General features: G+C 39.4%; 2 protein-coding genes across 9 annotated transcripts in view; one reads left to right on the top strand and one right to left on the bottom strand.

Moving 5' to 3' along the window:
• Positions 1–17,227, top strand: part of LOC117073642 (lanosterol 14-alpha demethylase) — a 47,967-nt gene that overhangs the window by 18,816 nt on the left and 11,924 nt on the right. Inside the window, exon 10 of one of the 3 annotated variants that reach the window (XM_033194798.1) lies at positions 3,181–3,780. The exons of 1 other annotated variant lie outside the window; for it this stretch is intronic. In XM_033194798.1, the coding sequence (XP_033050689.1) occupies positions 3,181–3,359 (179 nt within the window). In that variant the 3' untranslated portion in view covers positions 3,360–3,780. Of the gene's footprint in view, positions 1–3,180; positions 3,781–17,227 lie in introns of those variants that run through there. One more of the 3 variants, XM_033194800.1, reaches the window with a different exon arrangement.
• AKAP9 (A-kinase anchoring protein 9) overlaps positions 6,913–17,227 on the bottom strand; it is a 182,048-nt gene continuing 171,733 nt past the window's right edge. For 3 of the 6 annotated variants that reach the window (XM_033194793.1, XM_033194796.1, XM_033194792.1), the window contains 5 exons: positions 16,498–16,698; positions 14,511–14,743; positions 11,676–11,761; positions 10,008–10,137; positions 8,555–9,105 (listed from right to left, as the gene is read on the bottom strand). In XM_033194793.1, the coding sequence (XP_033050684.1) occupies positions 8,877–9,105; positions 10,008–10,137; positions 11,676–11,761; positions 14,511–14,743; positions 16,498–16,698 (879 nt within the window). In that variant the 3' untranslated portion in view covers positions 8,555–8,876. Of the gene's footprint in view, positions 7,465–8,554; positions 9,106–10,007; positions 10,138–11,675; positions 11,762–14,510; positions 14,744–16,497; positions 16,699–17,227 lie in introns of those variants that run through there. The other 3 variants (XM_033194791.1, XM_033194794.1, XM_033194795.1) reach the window with 3 other exon arrangements.

Raw genomic sequence — 17,227 nt, 5'->3', positions numbered from 1 at the left:
AATTGTCTCTGTCACAATATTCCATATGAATTGTGTTTACAAATTATCTCTCCCTTTCCTCATTAGGGACATTTTTGCAAACTTTTATGGGAGAAGAATCTTTATAAGTTGGAGAAAAATATTTCCCTTGTACTAAATGGAATTGTTCAATGAATCCTTATATAGTGCTTCATTACTTCCTAACCTGTCTGGTTTTATTAGGTCTAATTTTTATAGTCCACCCTTGTTTTCCCTTACAATAGTATTTAAAGCTCTTTGTGGATTTTTCTTTTAAAGAACCATTGGAGTCAGCACACCATTCAGGGAATTAATTTAAGTTAAATATAAGAGATTACTAGTATTTCACAAAAAAGCAAAGGCAGTCTTTTAAAATTAAAGCTTTTCTGGATTGTTAGTCAACATTTTTGCTCTCTGTGAATATCCTTATGAGAAAATGGTCTTTGAATCTGGGCAGGTTGTGTGTAGGCTTGCAAATTTCATTTTCAATAAGATCCTAAAATAATTTAGGTATACCCTTGTTTCTCCAGTCATTTTTCTGTCCATTGGTTCTCTGTACTGATTAAACTATATTCTCTGACTTGAGTCTTTCCAAAGGGATCATTTAAATGACAGATGACTTGTCATTGGTCACACCTTTTCCATGTATAAAGGAAAGTATAAAGTCCTTTAGGAACTTCATATCTTAACTTTATGTATGTGGTATATAACACAATATATAAAAGAATCATAGTTGTTTTTGTTTGTTTGTTTGAGAGTCTTGCTTTGTCACCCAGGCTAGAGTGCAGTGGTGCAATCTCTCAGCTCACTACAACCTCCACCTCTGGGTTCAAGTAATTCTCGTGCCTTAGCCTCTTGAGTAGCTGGGATTACAGTTGTGTAACCACCATGCTCAGCTAATTTTTGTACTAGTAGAGACTGGGTTTTGCCATGTTGGTCAGGCTGGTCTCGAATTCCTGGCCTGAAGCGATCTGCCCACCCCGGCCTCCCAAAGTGCTGGGATTACAGGCGTGAGCCACGCCACCTGGCCAAAGAATCAGATTGTTAACAGATGGGAAGAGCGTTAGTTCTGTAGCCCAAATTCTGCCCCAAAGATGAATCATTTCTAAACTGGTAATTATCTGGTTTCCACTTGAACTTTACTAGAAATGGGTTGTGGGTTATTCAGTTACTTTATATGATAGCTCATTCCATTTTTGGACAGCTGTCATTTTTAGAGCCTTATATTAAAGCTGAAATCTGTTTCCTTTTAACATCCCATTTATAGTTGGTCCTAACCATAGTCTCTGAACTTATATTGTATGGGGGAGATTTGAGTACAGATATAATGTCTCCTCAATCTTTTTTTCAATCTTTGTGTTAGTTTCCTAGGGCTTCTGTAACTAATTACCACAATATGGGTGGCTTAAAACAATAGAAATTTATTCTCTCACAGTTTTGGAGGCTGAAAGTGTGAAATCAAGGTATTGGCAGGACCATGCTCCTCCTCAAGGTTCTATAGGAGAATCCTTCCTTGCATCTTTGTAGCTTCTAGTGGCTCTTGGCAATCCTTGGCTTGTAACTACATCGTTCCAATTACTACCCATCTTCAACAGGCTTTCTTCTTGTTCATGTCTCTGTATCTTCACATGGCATTCTTATAAGGATACCAGTCATTGGATCTAAGGCCTACCCTAAGTCAGGGTGATCTCATCTTAAATAATTACATATATAAAGATCCTATTTTCCAATTAAGGTCACATTCTAAGGTTCTGGATGGACTTGAATTTGTGCGGGGATATATGATCTCACATTAATCTTGTTAAATATCACATTACATGTCTCTAATTTCTTTACTCATTCTTTTACTTTGTAATTGTGCTGTTTATTTATGTTGGTGCATATAGTTCATTCATTTTCATAATACTACATTTTGTGAATCATCAGAATTTATCTACTCTTTTGTTGATTCAGTTAGGATGCTTCTTACTTGTTGTGATTAAATCCTTTGACTATTCTTCCTGTAAGCCAAGCTTCTCTTTAGTTGTTATATTTGAAATATGGACCAACTTGTAAATGCTCATCTTAAATGTCACTCCTAGAAATAAGTACAGTATGGGCCAAGCAAGCACTGTGCTAAGCACTCAGTATCAGTTTAGGTTTTTTCTTTTGATGAAAAATCTTGCAATGAAATGCCCAAATCTTAAGTCAACATTCATTGAGTTTTGACAAATGAATAATCTTTAGTTAAGTCTTATCAGTCTTTTAAATCATTATTGCTTTCTGGCCCTGTCTTGAAATTTTTGCTTAGCCCATGTCATGAAGATATTCTCCTGTTCTTCTCTACTAAACTTTATGCTGTTAGCATCATGGTTTGTGACCCTTCTTGAATTAATATTTGATTATAGTGTGACATAGGAGTTGAATTTCATTTTTCCCCCATGTAATATCTAGTTATTCCTGGACCTTATGTTGAAAAGACTTTCTTTTCCTCATTGGCTTGGTGTCTTTATTGAGAATCAAACAACCATAAAAATACTCTGTTCTGGGCTCTCTGCTCTGTTCCATTTATCTATTTGTTGATCCTTACCCAGTACCACTCTGTGTTTTACCTTTAGTCTTGAAGTCAGATTTGAAATCAGTTTTATGTCCTCCAACTCAGTTCTTTTTCCAAGATTGCTTTGGATATCCTAGGTCCTTTGTATTTGCATATACATTTTAGAATCAGCTTGTCAGTTTCTACGTGGATGTGACTTTTTAGTATATGTATTATTTTGGGTTCATTAAATCTCATTTTCTTCCATAATCATTTATAATGACATTTGAGGTTTTGACTGGAAAGTTTTCATATTGACTTTTAACTAGGGCTTTCTTGGGACAGAAACAGAATATTCTACTATATTCCCAAACTAGATTACCATCTTATGATTCAAACTTTCCCATATATTTAACCCAGATACATGTTTTCAGAAAAATTGGAAAAGTTATGTGATTAGTCAAGTACTGTTTTCCTAAAATGTGATATTGAAAATCTCCTGGAATTTTTAATAATTCACACTGTTTTATGTGAAAAGAATGTCATCTTTTTATTATACTATCTGTACATTTGCTGTTTATCTAAAATGTAGATAAAAAATATCACCTCAGGGTAAAAAGGATGAGAAATAATTTAAACCTATTCTTGTAACTTTTTCTTTTTTTTAGGGCGTCATCGTTGTATTGGGGAAAATTTTGCCTATGTTCAAATTAAGACAATTTGGTCCACTATGCTTCGTTTATATGAATTTGATCTCATTGATGGATACTTTCCCACCGTGAATTATACAACTATGATTCACACCCCTGAAAACCCAGTTATTCGTTACAAACGAAGATCAGAATGAAAAAGGTTGCCAGGAACTAATATATGTGATCGTCACTGTAAGCCACAAAGGCGTTCGAAGAGAATGAAGTGTACAAAACAACTCTTTTAGTGTACTGTTTTTTTGAGTGTGTAATTCTAAAAGCCAGTTTAACTTATGATTTAGTATTTTGTTACCTGAATGGTTCTATCAAGTATAATAGCATTTGAAACATTTTCTAATAGTTATGGTACTTATACATGTGCTTTCAGGAAGTTCATTAGTAAAACAATTGTTCAGGGGGGGATCTAGGTAATTGGCAGATTCTAAATAATATAATTTCTAGGTAGTAATTTTAAGAGTACTCATAGCTCTTGCCAAATAAGTTCAGGGTATTCAAACCTTGGACTAGCCCTGCAAGGTATAAAGAATAAAAATCCCAGTGAGATACTTGGAAACCACAGGTTATTATTTATCTGGGCAATTATTGTGTGTGTGAGGATGGAAGAGGGAATAATCGAACATCCAAAGCCTTGAATAAGAGAATACTAACTGTCTTAGTATGATGATATTCAGAAATGGAGATGTTATAGAAAAATAAATCCTTTGGAATTTTAACTAAAATCACTGCATATAGGAAATTAAGAGATCTAGGACCATATTTGATAAGATTTCTTAAAAATAATGTAATTATTAATGCTAAAGACTGCTCGTGTATCTTGATCTAATTACTAAATAATTACATATTTACCTGATAAGTATGTATCTAATTCTACAAGGTCACATTTATGTGGAAGTCCAAAGTCACGTCCTTAGGGGATAATTTTGTTTTGGCTCACATGTTCCCTGCTTCCTCTCTTTTTTTTTTTTTTTTTGAGATGGAGTCTAGCTCTGTTGCCCAGGCTGGAGTGCAGTGGCACGATCTCGGCTCATTGGATCCTCCGCCTCCCAGGTTCAAGCAAATCTCTGCCTCAGCCTCCCAAGTAGTTGGGATTACAGGCGCCTACCACCATGCCTGGCTAATTTTTTGTATTTTTAGTAGAGACGGAGGTTTCACTATGTTAGCCAGGCTAGTCTTGAACTCCTGACCTCGTGATCCACCCGCCTCAGCCTCCCAAAGTGCTGGGATTACAGGCGTGAGCCACCATGCCTGGCCTTCCCTGCTTCCTCTCTAGAATCCAGTTAGGGATGTTTGTTACTACTTGTGTTGATTAAAACAGTTAAACTAACTTTTTTCTTTTTTTTTTTTTTTTTTTTTTTGAGACGGAGTCTCGCTCTGTCGCCCGGGCTGGAGTGCAGTGGCCGGATCTCAGCTCACTGCAAGCTCCGCCTCCCGGGTTTACGCCATTCTCCTGCCTCAGCCTCCCGAGTAGCTGGGACTACAGGCGCCCGCCACCTCGCCCGGCTCGTTTTTTGTACTTTTTAGTAGAGACGGGGTTTCACCGTGTTAGCCAGGATGGTCTTGATCTCCTGACCTCGTGATCTGCCCGTCTCGGCCTCCCAAAGTGCTGGGATTACAGGCTTGAGCCACCGCGCCCGGCCACTTTTTTCTTTTAAAAATGTGAGATCAGTGAACTCTGGCTTTAAGATAATCTGAAACAAGGTCCTTGGGAGTAATATAATTGGTCACATTCTGTAAAGCACATTCTGTTTAGGAGTCAACTTATCTTAAATTATAACTCCAGGCCTAACTATATGAGATGGCTGAAAAAATACATCATCTGTTTTCACTAGATGATGCCAAAATATTTTGCTTTACGTATATTACAGTTCTTTTTAAAAGGCTGGAAGACTCATGTTAAACTTTAATTGTGAAGGCAGAATCTCTGCTAATTTTTCACATTAAAATTCTCTTTGAAAAAATATAGTCTGTATTCATGAATTGTAAAATATGTGCTTCAGTGAGCAGAGTTAGGGAATCCAGGAACTTGAATGAGGGAAAAATTACATCTTTATTTGCACTAATTTCTAACTGCAATGTAGTATTTATTTCATTTATGAATTTGGGCAGCATTAGCAGTATCCATGATTTTGTCAATAGAAATCTCAGATATTTTCATATTACAGACGTTACAGATTTCTTGAAGTATCTAGTTACGAACCTGAGATAAGGCTACTGTTTAGTGAATAGTTTTAGACTTAACAGATTTCATTTTTAATCACAGACTAATTATTATTTTTTTTTTTTGTTGAGACGGAGTCTCGCTCTGTCGCCCAGGCTGGAGTGCAGTGGCCCAATCTCAGCTCACTGCAAGCTCCGCCTCCCGGGTTCACGCCATTCTCCTGCCTCAGCCTCCGAAGTAGCTGGGACTACAGGCACCCGCCACCTCGCCCGGCTAGTTTTTTGCATTTTTTTTTTAGTAGAGACGGGGTTTCACTGTGTTAGCCAGGATGGTCTCGATCTCCTGACCTCGTGATCCGCCCGTCTCGGCCTCCCAAAGTGCTGGGATTACAGGCTTGAGCCACCACGCCCGGCCAATCGCAGACTAATTATTGAGGTGCATAAACAAGTGTGACTGCAGAGGCCTAATATCATAAGGAGGCTTGGTGGTCAAACAATGGCAGTAAACTCAGCTTGATCAGATCATTTGTCCATGTTTTTTTTTTCTCCACTGTCTCCTAGAGCAGAATGGCCTTGAATGGCAAACCATGCTTAGCTGAAAAAGGTTTTTACCCACAACCTGCCCCTTCAACTAACTGCTTTAGAGTATGTTTGCTATTTCTAGAATTCCTCTTATTGGAACCCAGCTTCTAATGTGGAAAATTTAAGTATAGTTGGCCCCTTGTATTGTGGGTTCTGCATACTCTGATTCAACCAACTGCAGGTTTAAAATATTAAAAATAAAACCCCACAACAATAAAAAAAAAACAGTAGTAGCAACTATTTACATAACGTTCACATTGTATTAGGTATCAAATAATTTGGAGATGATGTGAAGTACACAGGAGGATATGTGTAGATTATTTGCAAATAGCACATTGTTTTATAAGAGACTTAAGCATTCGCGGACTGTAGTATCCACGGGGCATCCTGGAACGAATCCCCCACACATGCTGAGGGATGACTGAAATTAGAAATGTTCAAGACTGGACAACTTTCTACCATGCCTGTTTTTGTTGGTATAAATCATGGAACATCAAATAATAAGACAAAATCCTCCGGATGTAAGCATCAAATACTAGTCCTCTTGCTGTTTTTAGTGAGTTGCCATGTTATTGGGGAGGACTCCAGATGAGAAATAACATTGTGATTTGTATTATCTCTGTGACAGCCTCCCAGTCTGAATTTGGCTTGGACAACAGGGATACTGTTTAATTCTGCTGCAATGTGATTAAGATCTTTTGAGTTAATGATTTCTTCATCTTTTTAGTGGGCCATGGATTTGTGAGAACACTTCTTTGGAAACAAGTAACACTAACTGTATGTAGATGTAAAGTTGATACAAAGACACATGGAAAACTTTTCAACAGTATTAACTCTAAGATTAGGACAACTTTCTCTGAATCTCTCACTCCTACATATTTGACATAAGTAATGAAGTGCTATGTACCAAGAACTATAGCTCAGTTAAAAATGAAGAAGGTTCAAATACAGTGTGGTGAAAATGGTGAAGTCATTTTTATTTCAGTACTTGACAAAATACCCCATAAAATTCGAAACTTCTACCATTATACAAAAATAGGTCTCTACAAGTGATATTATCTGTTTTCATCACCAGTAGAATATATTAGGCAAAACATGTAACTTCAGTAGCCTTATAAGGAAAGTGCAGGACACCTTGAGCTACACATTCAGCAGTATTGTAATGCGTAAAAGTTTAATCTTTTCACCCATTTGATAAATACACAAGGTTCATAATTTAATGTTTTAAATTAGCATTCCACAAATATACAGGTAATTCAATGATTGTTGTGCATGAATACATACACAATGCTTATATATACAAATTCCAGTTTGTTTTCATGTGCTGGCAAGGGATTTGTATACAATCATAAGCTGTGTTCATATTGGTCCCATTGAATATTCACAATACAAAAGCACAAAAGAACCATTGATTTACAAAATGAAATCTGTTTAAAATCACTTCAACTAATGATGTTTCAAAGGATTATCTTCTCATGCCAGCATGAAATTGAGTAGTTGAACCTATGAGAGAAAAACAGAAATTCAACTGATTTCAAATTACATTGCTACCTGTATCAGACCCACTAGAGTTCACACAAAGGAAATTATTATTCTCCATTTTTTTAAAAGTCCTTTTTTCCTTAAAATGTCTTCATACTTAAACTGATAAACTGAGTCCCCCTTCCCCCCTGACACCCTCCCCCGCCGAGATGGAGTCTTACTCTGTTGCCCAGGCTTGAATGCAGTGGTGTGATCTTGGTGCACTGCAACCCCCGCCTCCTGGGTTCAAGAGATTCTCCTGCCTCAGCCTCCCGAGTAGCTGGGACTATACATACGTGCCACCATGCCCAGCTATTTTTGTATTTTTAGTAGAGACGAGGTTTCACCATGTTGGCCAGGCTAGTCTCCAACTCGCTGGTCTTGAACTCCTGACCTCGTGATCCGCCCGCCTCGGCCTCCCAAAGTGCTGGGATTACAGGCATGAGCCACTGTGCCCAGCCCATATACTTAAGTTGATTTTTAAGAGATTTTGAATATATATTTAAAAATCACCATGACTGACTCTATAGCAAAGTAGGTGAGACTAATGTATAGAGTTTTTTTTAAAGTGCTCTCAAAGTTGAATGTTCTATACCTCATACATTTTTGAAAAATCTTTTGGTCTTCAAAATCTGGGTTTTGTGAAATTTGGATGCTCAAAACAAAACAAGCCAAGGCAAACCAACAAGCAAACTCAGCTATGATAATAAAAGTTTCCTAGTACTACAAGATGCTTGGGTTTAAACAAATGCTTTCTTGAAGGAAGAGATAAACTACTAAATGATTCAAAGTCTTTGAAACAGGAGTGAACTGAAGTGAGATAGGGAAAAGAGGTTTTCCTTCCATGAACAGGGAATACCACCTTTATTTTAAAGTATGAATTGCTTTTTGTTTTTGAACAAAGAAAAATAAAAGAATCCTTACAAAGTATTTTAAAGTGGGATAATTTTTTCGGATAATACATAAAAGCACAATATAGTAGCAGGGAAAATGGTTACATTAAGTGCTTAAAGCAAGGGCTTCCTCCTTAACTCCACCCGATTTGCATGCCTTACCACTTTTTTTTTTCTTTGAGACAGGGTCTCACTCTGCTGCCCACGCTGGAGTGCTGCGGCACGGCCTTACCACTTTCTGCCATGCACTACTTAGGAATACGTTCTCTAGTAAGGCTCTGTAGACTCAGAGTACCTTGCACATTGGTGCTCATTGTGCATTTTGTGTCATCAGTCCGCTGAATGAAGATAGTAGGAAATCATTTTTGGGAGGAGTGGGATCTGGGGTGATAAATCATATTTTCACTTAAATTATTTAAAGTCAGTTTCTCTGCTGGTTACAAGAGTTTAAGCTTTGGCTAACTTAATAGCTCATGCGCTAAACTAGAAGCTTTGATTATCCTAATGATGAGTGTGAAAGAATTTCAAAGAAAGGGGAGCTGTGGGTCTAGCACTGTGGTGCTGCCAAGATGTGGTTAAACTTAGAGCACCTGACTGTACAGTTCCAAGTCGTCTTTGCAGTGCCTCCAGCCGAGTGATATAATCTGTTAGGGCTCTGTCAGGATCGTAATTCTGAAGCTGAGAACATGCTAAAGAACCAGGAATGAAATCAGCTGGAGTGCCTGGGTACCTAAAGGATTAAAAATATGTACATGAATCAAGTTATCCAGAAATATGCATACAAGTTACCAACCTGCCTCTACTCCCTTCCCTAAAAAGGTGGGTCACTTGTACACACATAATGTATATCCCCCAAGCTTCAGCTTTGGAGTTTGGGATGAGAAAGAGACAACTCTTCAATAAATTCAAAGATGCTACTAAGTCAACATAAGAATGTCCAATACAATGCTTGTGGCAGAGGTCTCAATAAATTGGGTATGTATAAATGCATCTTGTCATGAAGATTGTTAAGCTTTTCATAATGGTCAGAGACTATCAATTTTAGTCAATACTTTTCCCAATATCTAATCACAGCATATACCAAATAACACTTGGTCAGCTTTGTTTGCTATACCCTTGGAAATCAGTTACAAATTCAAACACTGGTGTTTACATTTTTACATTGAGCCTTACATTATGTACATTTTTTTTTTTTTTTGGAAACCAAGTCTTGCTTTGTTGCCCAGGCTAGAGTGCAGTGGCGCAATCTCAGCTTACTGCAACCTTTGCCTCCTGAGTTCAAGTGATTCTCCTGCCTCAGCCTCCCCAGCACCTGGGATAACGGGCACCCACCACCATGTCCGGCTAATTTTTTTGTATTTTAAGTAGAGACAGGGTTTCACCATGTTGGCCAGGCTGGTCTCGAACCAGCTGGTCTTGAACTCCTGACCTCATGATCCGCCCACCTCAGCCTCCCAAAGTGCTGGGTATAATTATAGGTGTGAGCCACCACGCCTGGTCAGATTATGTAAATTATATATAACAAAGATGTCTGTCTCAATGCAAAGAAGTCAAAGCTCTAAAAATGTCCATTTTTCTCTGTTAAATATGAATACATTTAACAATTCCAGGCAGGTTTTATCAAATTCTTACCTATTCTGAAATGGTAAAGGGGACCTAATATAGTCCAGATCTGATCTTGAGCGATACGTTGTGTGTCTTGGTTCTCCATATAGCTCCAGCCCACCAGAAGAATGATAAAATGAGTCAGTCTTTTCTGCACCTACAGTAACCCAAAATATTCCTTGTAAAGAAAAATAAAATCCCAAGCCCTTAAAAAATTTCTACAAAATAGATAACTGCTCAAAAGACTATTACACTATATTATACCATCTCCTATTTATAGTCATTTCCTATTATTCTTGCTAAAGGAGAAACAGTGCAAACAAAAATTTGGCTTTCAAATGTTATTTTGTTTACTTTTGAATATGAGTATTTCTGATACCTGGAATTATGTCTCAAATAAAATTATTTAATTGGCATACTTTCTTTTTTAAAGACCTTAGCTCTAAGTAGATGAGAGGTGAGGGGTGTCTGAGTATGTGTGGTTTGTGGGAAATGATGTGGATAAAAAATATTAGACTAATGTAAACATTCCACTCTATTGACTTAAAATCAAGATTTGCTAACTTTTAATAAAACACAACTCATTATGGTACAAATTTCAGCTGTTTCAGTGTAATGATATTTCAAAATACTTTGCGTAGGGTACCAATCTATTTCCCCTCTCTCGGATGCTCAGCTCCTGGTAGAGTATGTAAAGGTGGTTTACTATGAATACACAGCACAGGGATGCTGTGTCCTCTGTACCTCTGTGTGCTCCCCAGATTTGGACCTCATCTTTATTGCCAGAAATGTTCAAGCCCTAGTTTGTTTCCACTTCTAGGTATAGAGAGAAGGAATTTTAGCTGTTACCATTATTATACAACCTCTTGGTAAACTCAGAAACCTGTTTGAATATTGTTAAATTATGAAAACTTCATAATTCTTCCATATGACTAACAGCAATCCTGTCTTGAACCAGTGCCTTAAATGCAGTTATGAAGAGTGTGGGCTCTGGAGCCAGACTGCCAGTGTTTGGTCCTGATTCCATCACTTCCCTACTGGCCATTCTGGGGCAAATGACATGTGTTTTCCATGCCTCGGTTTTTCATCTAAAAGTGAGAATAGTAACAACTGTACTTCTATCACAGGATTGGGAGAATACATGAAAAGAGCATGGCCTGGTACAGACTAAGTTCTCCATGAAAATCAGCTATTATTACCCTCTTTAAAACAGTGAAGTTACCTAGTTTTGGCAGTTATAAGGGCTTTGTCTTTGGAAAACATTGTTTCCAGAATTCATTATTTGGTAAGTATTACACATGCAGTAATTCAGAGCAGCAGTCCCTAACCTTTCTGGCACCAGGGACGTATTTTATGGAAGACAATTTTTCCACGGACCCAGAGGGGACAGAATGGTTTCTGGATGAAACTGTTCCATCCCAGATCATCGGGCATTAGTTAGATTCTCATAAGGAGCACGCAACCTAGATTCCTCATATGTGCAGTTCACAATAAGGTTTGTGCTCCTATGAGAATCTAATGCCATGGCTGATCTGCCAGGAGGTGGAGCTCGGGCAGTAATGCCTGCCACTCATCTGCTGCTGTGCGGCCTGGTTCCTAACAGGCCACAGACAAGTATGGGTCCATAGCCTGGGGGTGGGGGACCTCTGATTTAGAGAGTCATAAACATAAGAAAATATGCTATTTTGACTTCACCTTGATTCAGTCCAAAGCCATCTCTGCTAATATTGATGGAACCAGAACCTGTGACTCGATGCCACCGTCGAACCAGAAATTTCATTCTAAAAAAGATTCCAAGATAAAATTTCACAGCACATCTATAATGTAAACAGTATGTATACTTCCTACAAAAATCACATCACACATTTAAATATGAACATAGAACATATGTCAAATTTCATGATTGCCCAATTAAACTATGTCAATGCCCACTGTGACAAAATCAACTGGAACAGAGGAATAGGGATTCAAGATCCCCTTATCCCCTTCCCGAGAGGCATTAGGGGTCTCTTATATTGTCAGCATCAGGTTCTGGCTTGAGGGATAAATGAGGTACAAGGAGATGGAAGGCAAAAGTAGATGGGAAAAGTAGGCAAAAAAAGGGTGAGAAGTAATGAAAAGAGAATAGAGAATAAAGGGCAGATGAAATAAGAAGAGAACAAAAAGACCCTTAAATTGGCAATAAGAATGTGCTGGGAATGCTGCAAGGTGGGTGAGGCTCTTGTCCCTTTGATTAGGGACAAAAAATGTTGGTTTCAAAAGGAATGGGAGTGTTAGCTTCATGAACCAGGTGCAGCAAGTTACCACCTGCCCCATTATGGCCCAAGGAGCTTTTGGAGCACCAGTTTTGATTTATTTTGAATCAGTTCCAAGGCTCCATCTTAGGAGGGTCAAAATATGATAAACATAATCTTGGAAAAGAAAAAGCGGGGCAGAGTGAAGTTTGTCAATAACAACTTCTACATTGCTTTCATGAAGCCTCTCTAGATCCCTCTAATCAAAATTACTAGCTAACTCCTGTGACCTCCCATTCATTTATTATATTCTAAGTTCTGTGCATATTAGTCTTCCCCACTAGAAAGTGAGCTGCCTTTAGGTATTTAGGCAGGAATTATCTATTTTTTCATCAATGCATCTACCAGCACTTACCCTGGTTTACTCTATACAAGGTGATGAAGGAAATGTAAGGTGAGAAAGAGTAAATGAAACCAGGAGACTACAATATGGAATATCAGAAGCAAGGAGGCTCTGAGGCCCACACTAAGATAAAACTTGTGTTCCGGCCGGGCGCGGTGGCTCAAGCCTGTAATCCCAGCACTTTGGGAGGCTGAGACGGGCGAATCACAAGGTCAGGAGATCGAGACCATCCTGGCTAACACGGTGAAACCCCGTCTCTACTAAAGAATACAAAAAACTAGCCGGGCGACGTGGCGGGCGCCTGTAGTCCCAGCTACTCGGGAGGCTGAGGCAGGAGAATGGCTTAAACCTGGGAGGCGGAGCTTGCAGCGAGCTGAGATCCGGCCATTGCACTCCAGCCCGGGAAAAAAAAAAAAAAAAAAACAACTTGTGTTCCTGTTTCCAGAGCCAGCATGAATGAGACTTGGGAGACTGAGCTGGTTGTCCCAGCTCTATCACTACTGGCTTTGTAACCTCTCCCTGCCTCAGTTTCCTCAAGTGTGAAATGAGATTCTGGATCAGGTGATCTCAGACAGCTTCCAATTAAAAAATTGTGCCATATTTTTAGAGAAAAATAAATAAGAAAAAAAGGGTAAAACTCCTTACAGAAGCATCAGATGTGACCTGACAGAAAGAACTTTAAAAAGCAAAATTCCTTTAAGATCTGTCTGCCTCCTAAAAGGGAGGGGGATGCATGGAGAAGCCTTGGTGTTTGTATTCATACAACCAGGTCAGAAGACTGTAGTGGGCCAGGTCCTCAAAGTAGTTTGAGTCTTGGCTGCATGTCAATCACAGACAGAATGAATACCAGAGTTCTTTGCTTGGGATTACTAGAGAAAGAACAACAAAAGCACTAGCAAAAATCCAATGCCCTAAAGGCTAACCTCTGACTTGAATGCAGTTAGGAAAGGACCTTCCATAGCTGGGCACCAAAACTGGGTTATCTTAGCAATGAAGAAAATGAATGTATGCCAGCCTAAGAAGTAATTTGTCAAGCACATTTTTAAATGTTACAATCTTTTATTTACATGTGTGAGCTTGTTCATGGGCTTATTCAGATTTTTTTTTTTTTTTTTTTTTTTTTTGAGATGGAGTCTCCTTCTGTTGCCCAGGTTGGAGTGCAGTGGTGCAATCTCAGCTCACTGCAAGCTCTGCCTCCTGGGTTCATGCCATTGTCCTGCCTCAGCCTCCCAAGTAGCTGGGACTATAGGCGCACGCCACCATGCCTGGCTAATTTTTTTGTATTTTTAGTAAAGGGGTGGTTTCAGCATAGCCACAATGGTCTCGATCTCCTGACCTTGTGATCCGCCTGCCTTGGCCTCCCAAAGTGCTGGAATTACAGATGTGAGCCACCACACCAGGCCTTTTTTTTTTTTTTTTTTTTTGACAGAGTCTCACTCTGAGTAGCTGGGACTACAGGCACCTGCCACTACGCCCAGCTAATTTTTTGTTTTTTTAGTAGAGACAGGGTTTCACCACGTTGGCCAGGCTGGTCTCAATCTTCTGACCTTGTGATTTGCCCGCCTTGGCTTCCCAAAGTGCTGGGATTACAGGCATGAGGCACTGCACCCGGTCCAGATTGTTTTCTAAAAGGCAACCCTGACTGGATAGGCCAGCTCTGAGTCACCAGCTGCCTGGACCTAGGAAGGCCCTTTTCATAGTCTACACATACCCTGCCAGTATTCCTGCTGAATGAAAACCTAGAAAAACAAAGCAGACATGCTTCAGTGATGGCACATACTGCCTACTATACAAATATAGAGTATAACCAGAAAAGAATAGAGGGAGAATTAAAAAGAACTAATCCTTTTAGAGAGTCTATTAGTAAAATGCATTTTCCTTCAAGTTCTTTACCTGGAAATTGCAATGGATACTCTGACGGCCGACCGAAACCTGGTGAAGCCCTTTGGGCGATTGGTGATCACCTCTAGATCCGTGAAAGCTGGCTGCCCCCCCATCCGGGCAAGCAGGGCCAAAGTGGCATCTTCACATTCCTGGAACCCACCCAGTAACAGCAGCAGATATTTCTTCTGGTAAATGAGAGCCTTTCGAAAACTTTCTGCCCTCAAGTATTTGCCATAAATTCTCTATATTTAAGGAAGAGAAGAACATAAAGACATTAAGAAAACATTCAACCTGCTCTCCAGGGGAAAATAACCTAGATTTTAACAAGTAGTAGTAGTAGTAGTAGCAATGGTAGTAGTGATAAAATGGCAGGTATCCTATCACTGTTTTCTACTTTATCAGGTGAAATTTAAGATAAATTAAGCTTTACACTTTTGCCTCTTTTAGTCAATGGAGTCTGAATACTAATAGTTAGACTTCTTTTAGGATTTAGCCCTCAATAATATTAATTGCAAATATTTTTGTCATCCCAATTTCATCTTTTTTTTTTAATTGTACAGTGCTATTTTCATTAGGGTCACTAATCTATTTATTTATTTATTTATTTATTTTTTATTTTTTTGAGACGGAGTCTCGCTCTGTCGCCCAGGCTGGAGTGCAGTGGCCAGATCTCAGCTCACTGCAAGCTCCGCCTCCCGGGTTCACGCCATTCTCCTGCCTCAGCCTCCCAAGTAGCTGGGACTACAGGCGCCCGCCACCTCGCCCGGCTAGTTTTTTTGTATTTTTTAGTAGAGACGGGGTTTCACCGTGTTAGCCAGGATGGTCTCGATCTCCTGACCTCGTGATCCGCCCGTCTTGGCCTCCCAAAGTGCTGGGATTACAGGCTTGAGCCACCGCGCCCGGCCTATTTATTTATTTATGAGATGGAGTCTCACTCTCTCACCCAGGCTGGAGTGCAGTGGTGTGATCTCGGCTCACTGCAACCTCTGTCTCCCGGGTTCCAGCAATTCTCCTACCTCAGCCTCCTAAGTAGGTGGGATTACAGGCACCTACCACCATGCCTGGCTAGTTTTTGTATTTCTAGTAGAGATGGGATTTCACCATGTTGGCCAGGCTGATCTCAAACTCCTGACCTCAGTAATCCACCCACCTCGGCCTCCCAAAGTGCTGGGATTACAGGTGTGAGCCACCGTGCCTGGCCTAATCTAACTTTTTAAATGTTAATGTTTTCTATCCCTTCAGAGTCATAAACCGGAATAAATGTTCCAAAAGTTTTTATGTTTTGAATTTTATGTTGACTGATTAAGGTAGTTTTAACAACATTCATTATTAGTCACTGGAGAGGCTTTCAGAGGGCTTACCATTTTACAGAGTATGATGCTCTTACATATAACATTCTTTTGGTCTATTAGGGATGAAACCAGGGAAAGTGGAACCACGAGCCCAGGATGCTGCTACTGTGACCATTAATAGAGGTTAATCTGGTCCCAGTCCTGGGCATGCCTTTCCACAAACCTCTGTGACTTGCATTCATGACAAAGACTGAATAAAGAGACCTAGAGACAAAACCTGAATACCATCTATGTTTTTTTTTTCTTTTTTTTTGTTGAGATGGAGTCTCGCTCTGTCACCCAGGCTGGAGTGCAGCGGCGCAATCTTGGCTCACTGCAAGCTCTGCCTCCCAGGTTCATGTCATTCTCCTGCCTCAGCCTCCTGAGTAGCTGGGACTATAGGCGCCCACCACCACGCCCGGCTAATTTTTTTTTGTTTTTGTATTTTTAGTAGAGATGGGGTTTCACCATGTTAGCCAGGATAGTTTTAATCTCCTGACCTCGTGATCCACGCATCTTGGCCTCCCAAAGTTCTGGGATTACAGGCGTGAGCCACCGTGCCCGGCCCTAAATTTCTTTAGTCTATTTATTTAAGGTCAGTGAGAGATGAAAGAAGGCAAAAACATAGAACAAACTGTGATGTTTAGATGAGAGATGTCTCCTACCTTTAAAGTGACATGTTCAGAATCAGGGCTCAGAGTTTGAAGTAAAGAGTCATTTCTTAGTTCAGCTTTCAGTTTGTATACTTCAGCCTCTGCCCTTTTCAAAGATTTCTGGAGAGTCAATTTTTCTCTGTTCCATACCTCTTTTTCAGAGGCAATGATGGCTTCAATGTTGGCACCACCATTCAATGAAAACCTGGAAGACTGCAAAGACCACAGACTACTTACATGATTTTTAAGAACAAGTCTCTGAAGAAAAGTCTGAGCTAAACATATTAAAGCTAGCTCACTGATGATGCAGTCTCAACTTTCTAACCCCACCCAAAGTTCAAAGCCAATCTCAACTGACAGTATGCATATACACTAACTCTAAGTACATGGTCCTTTGCTAAATACATTAGTTTTACAACTAAAAGTCCTTGAGAAAGCCTGGCCACAGGGAAGGTTAAACAGATTAGCAGAGCTTTGAACTAAAAACTTCAAGAGACCTAACAGATCATTTGGGTCCAAATTTTGAGCCTGTGCCTGAAATAGTGTATTGGAGAAGTGGGAAAAAAGCCAGTATGTACATAATAAGTGGATTTCTATAAAAGGCACGTAAATGTGTTATCACGTATTTAACCATACAGTTGTCTTACAGGTCTTTTCTATCTTTATATTGGGTGATTATGGAAACTAGCAATTAATTTTATACCTGTTTTTAAATGGAAAAATTTTAAGTAAATTCTCAGCG

This window comes from Trachypithecus francoisi, unplaced genomic scaffold, assembly GCF_009764315.1.
Source record: "Trachypithecus francoisi isolate TF-2019V2 unplaced genomic scaffold, Tfra_2.0 Lachesis_group4, whole genome shotgun sequence".
Lineage (NCBI taxonomy): Eukaryota > Metazoa > Chordata > Mammalia > Primates > Cercopithecidae > Trachypithecus > Trachypithecus francoisi.
The sequence above is the reverse complement of the archived record's forward strand: the minus strand, read 5'-3'. Positions and strand labels throughout refer to the sequence as shown.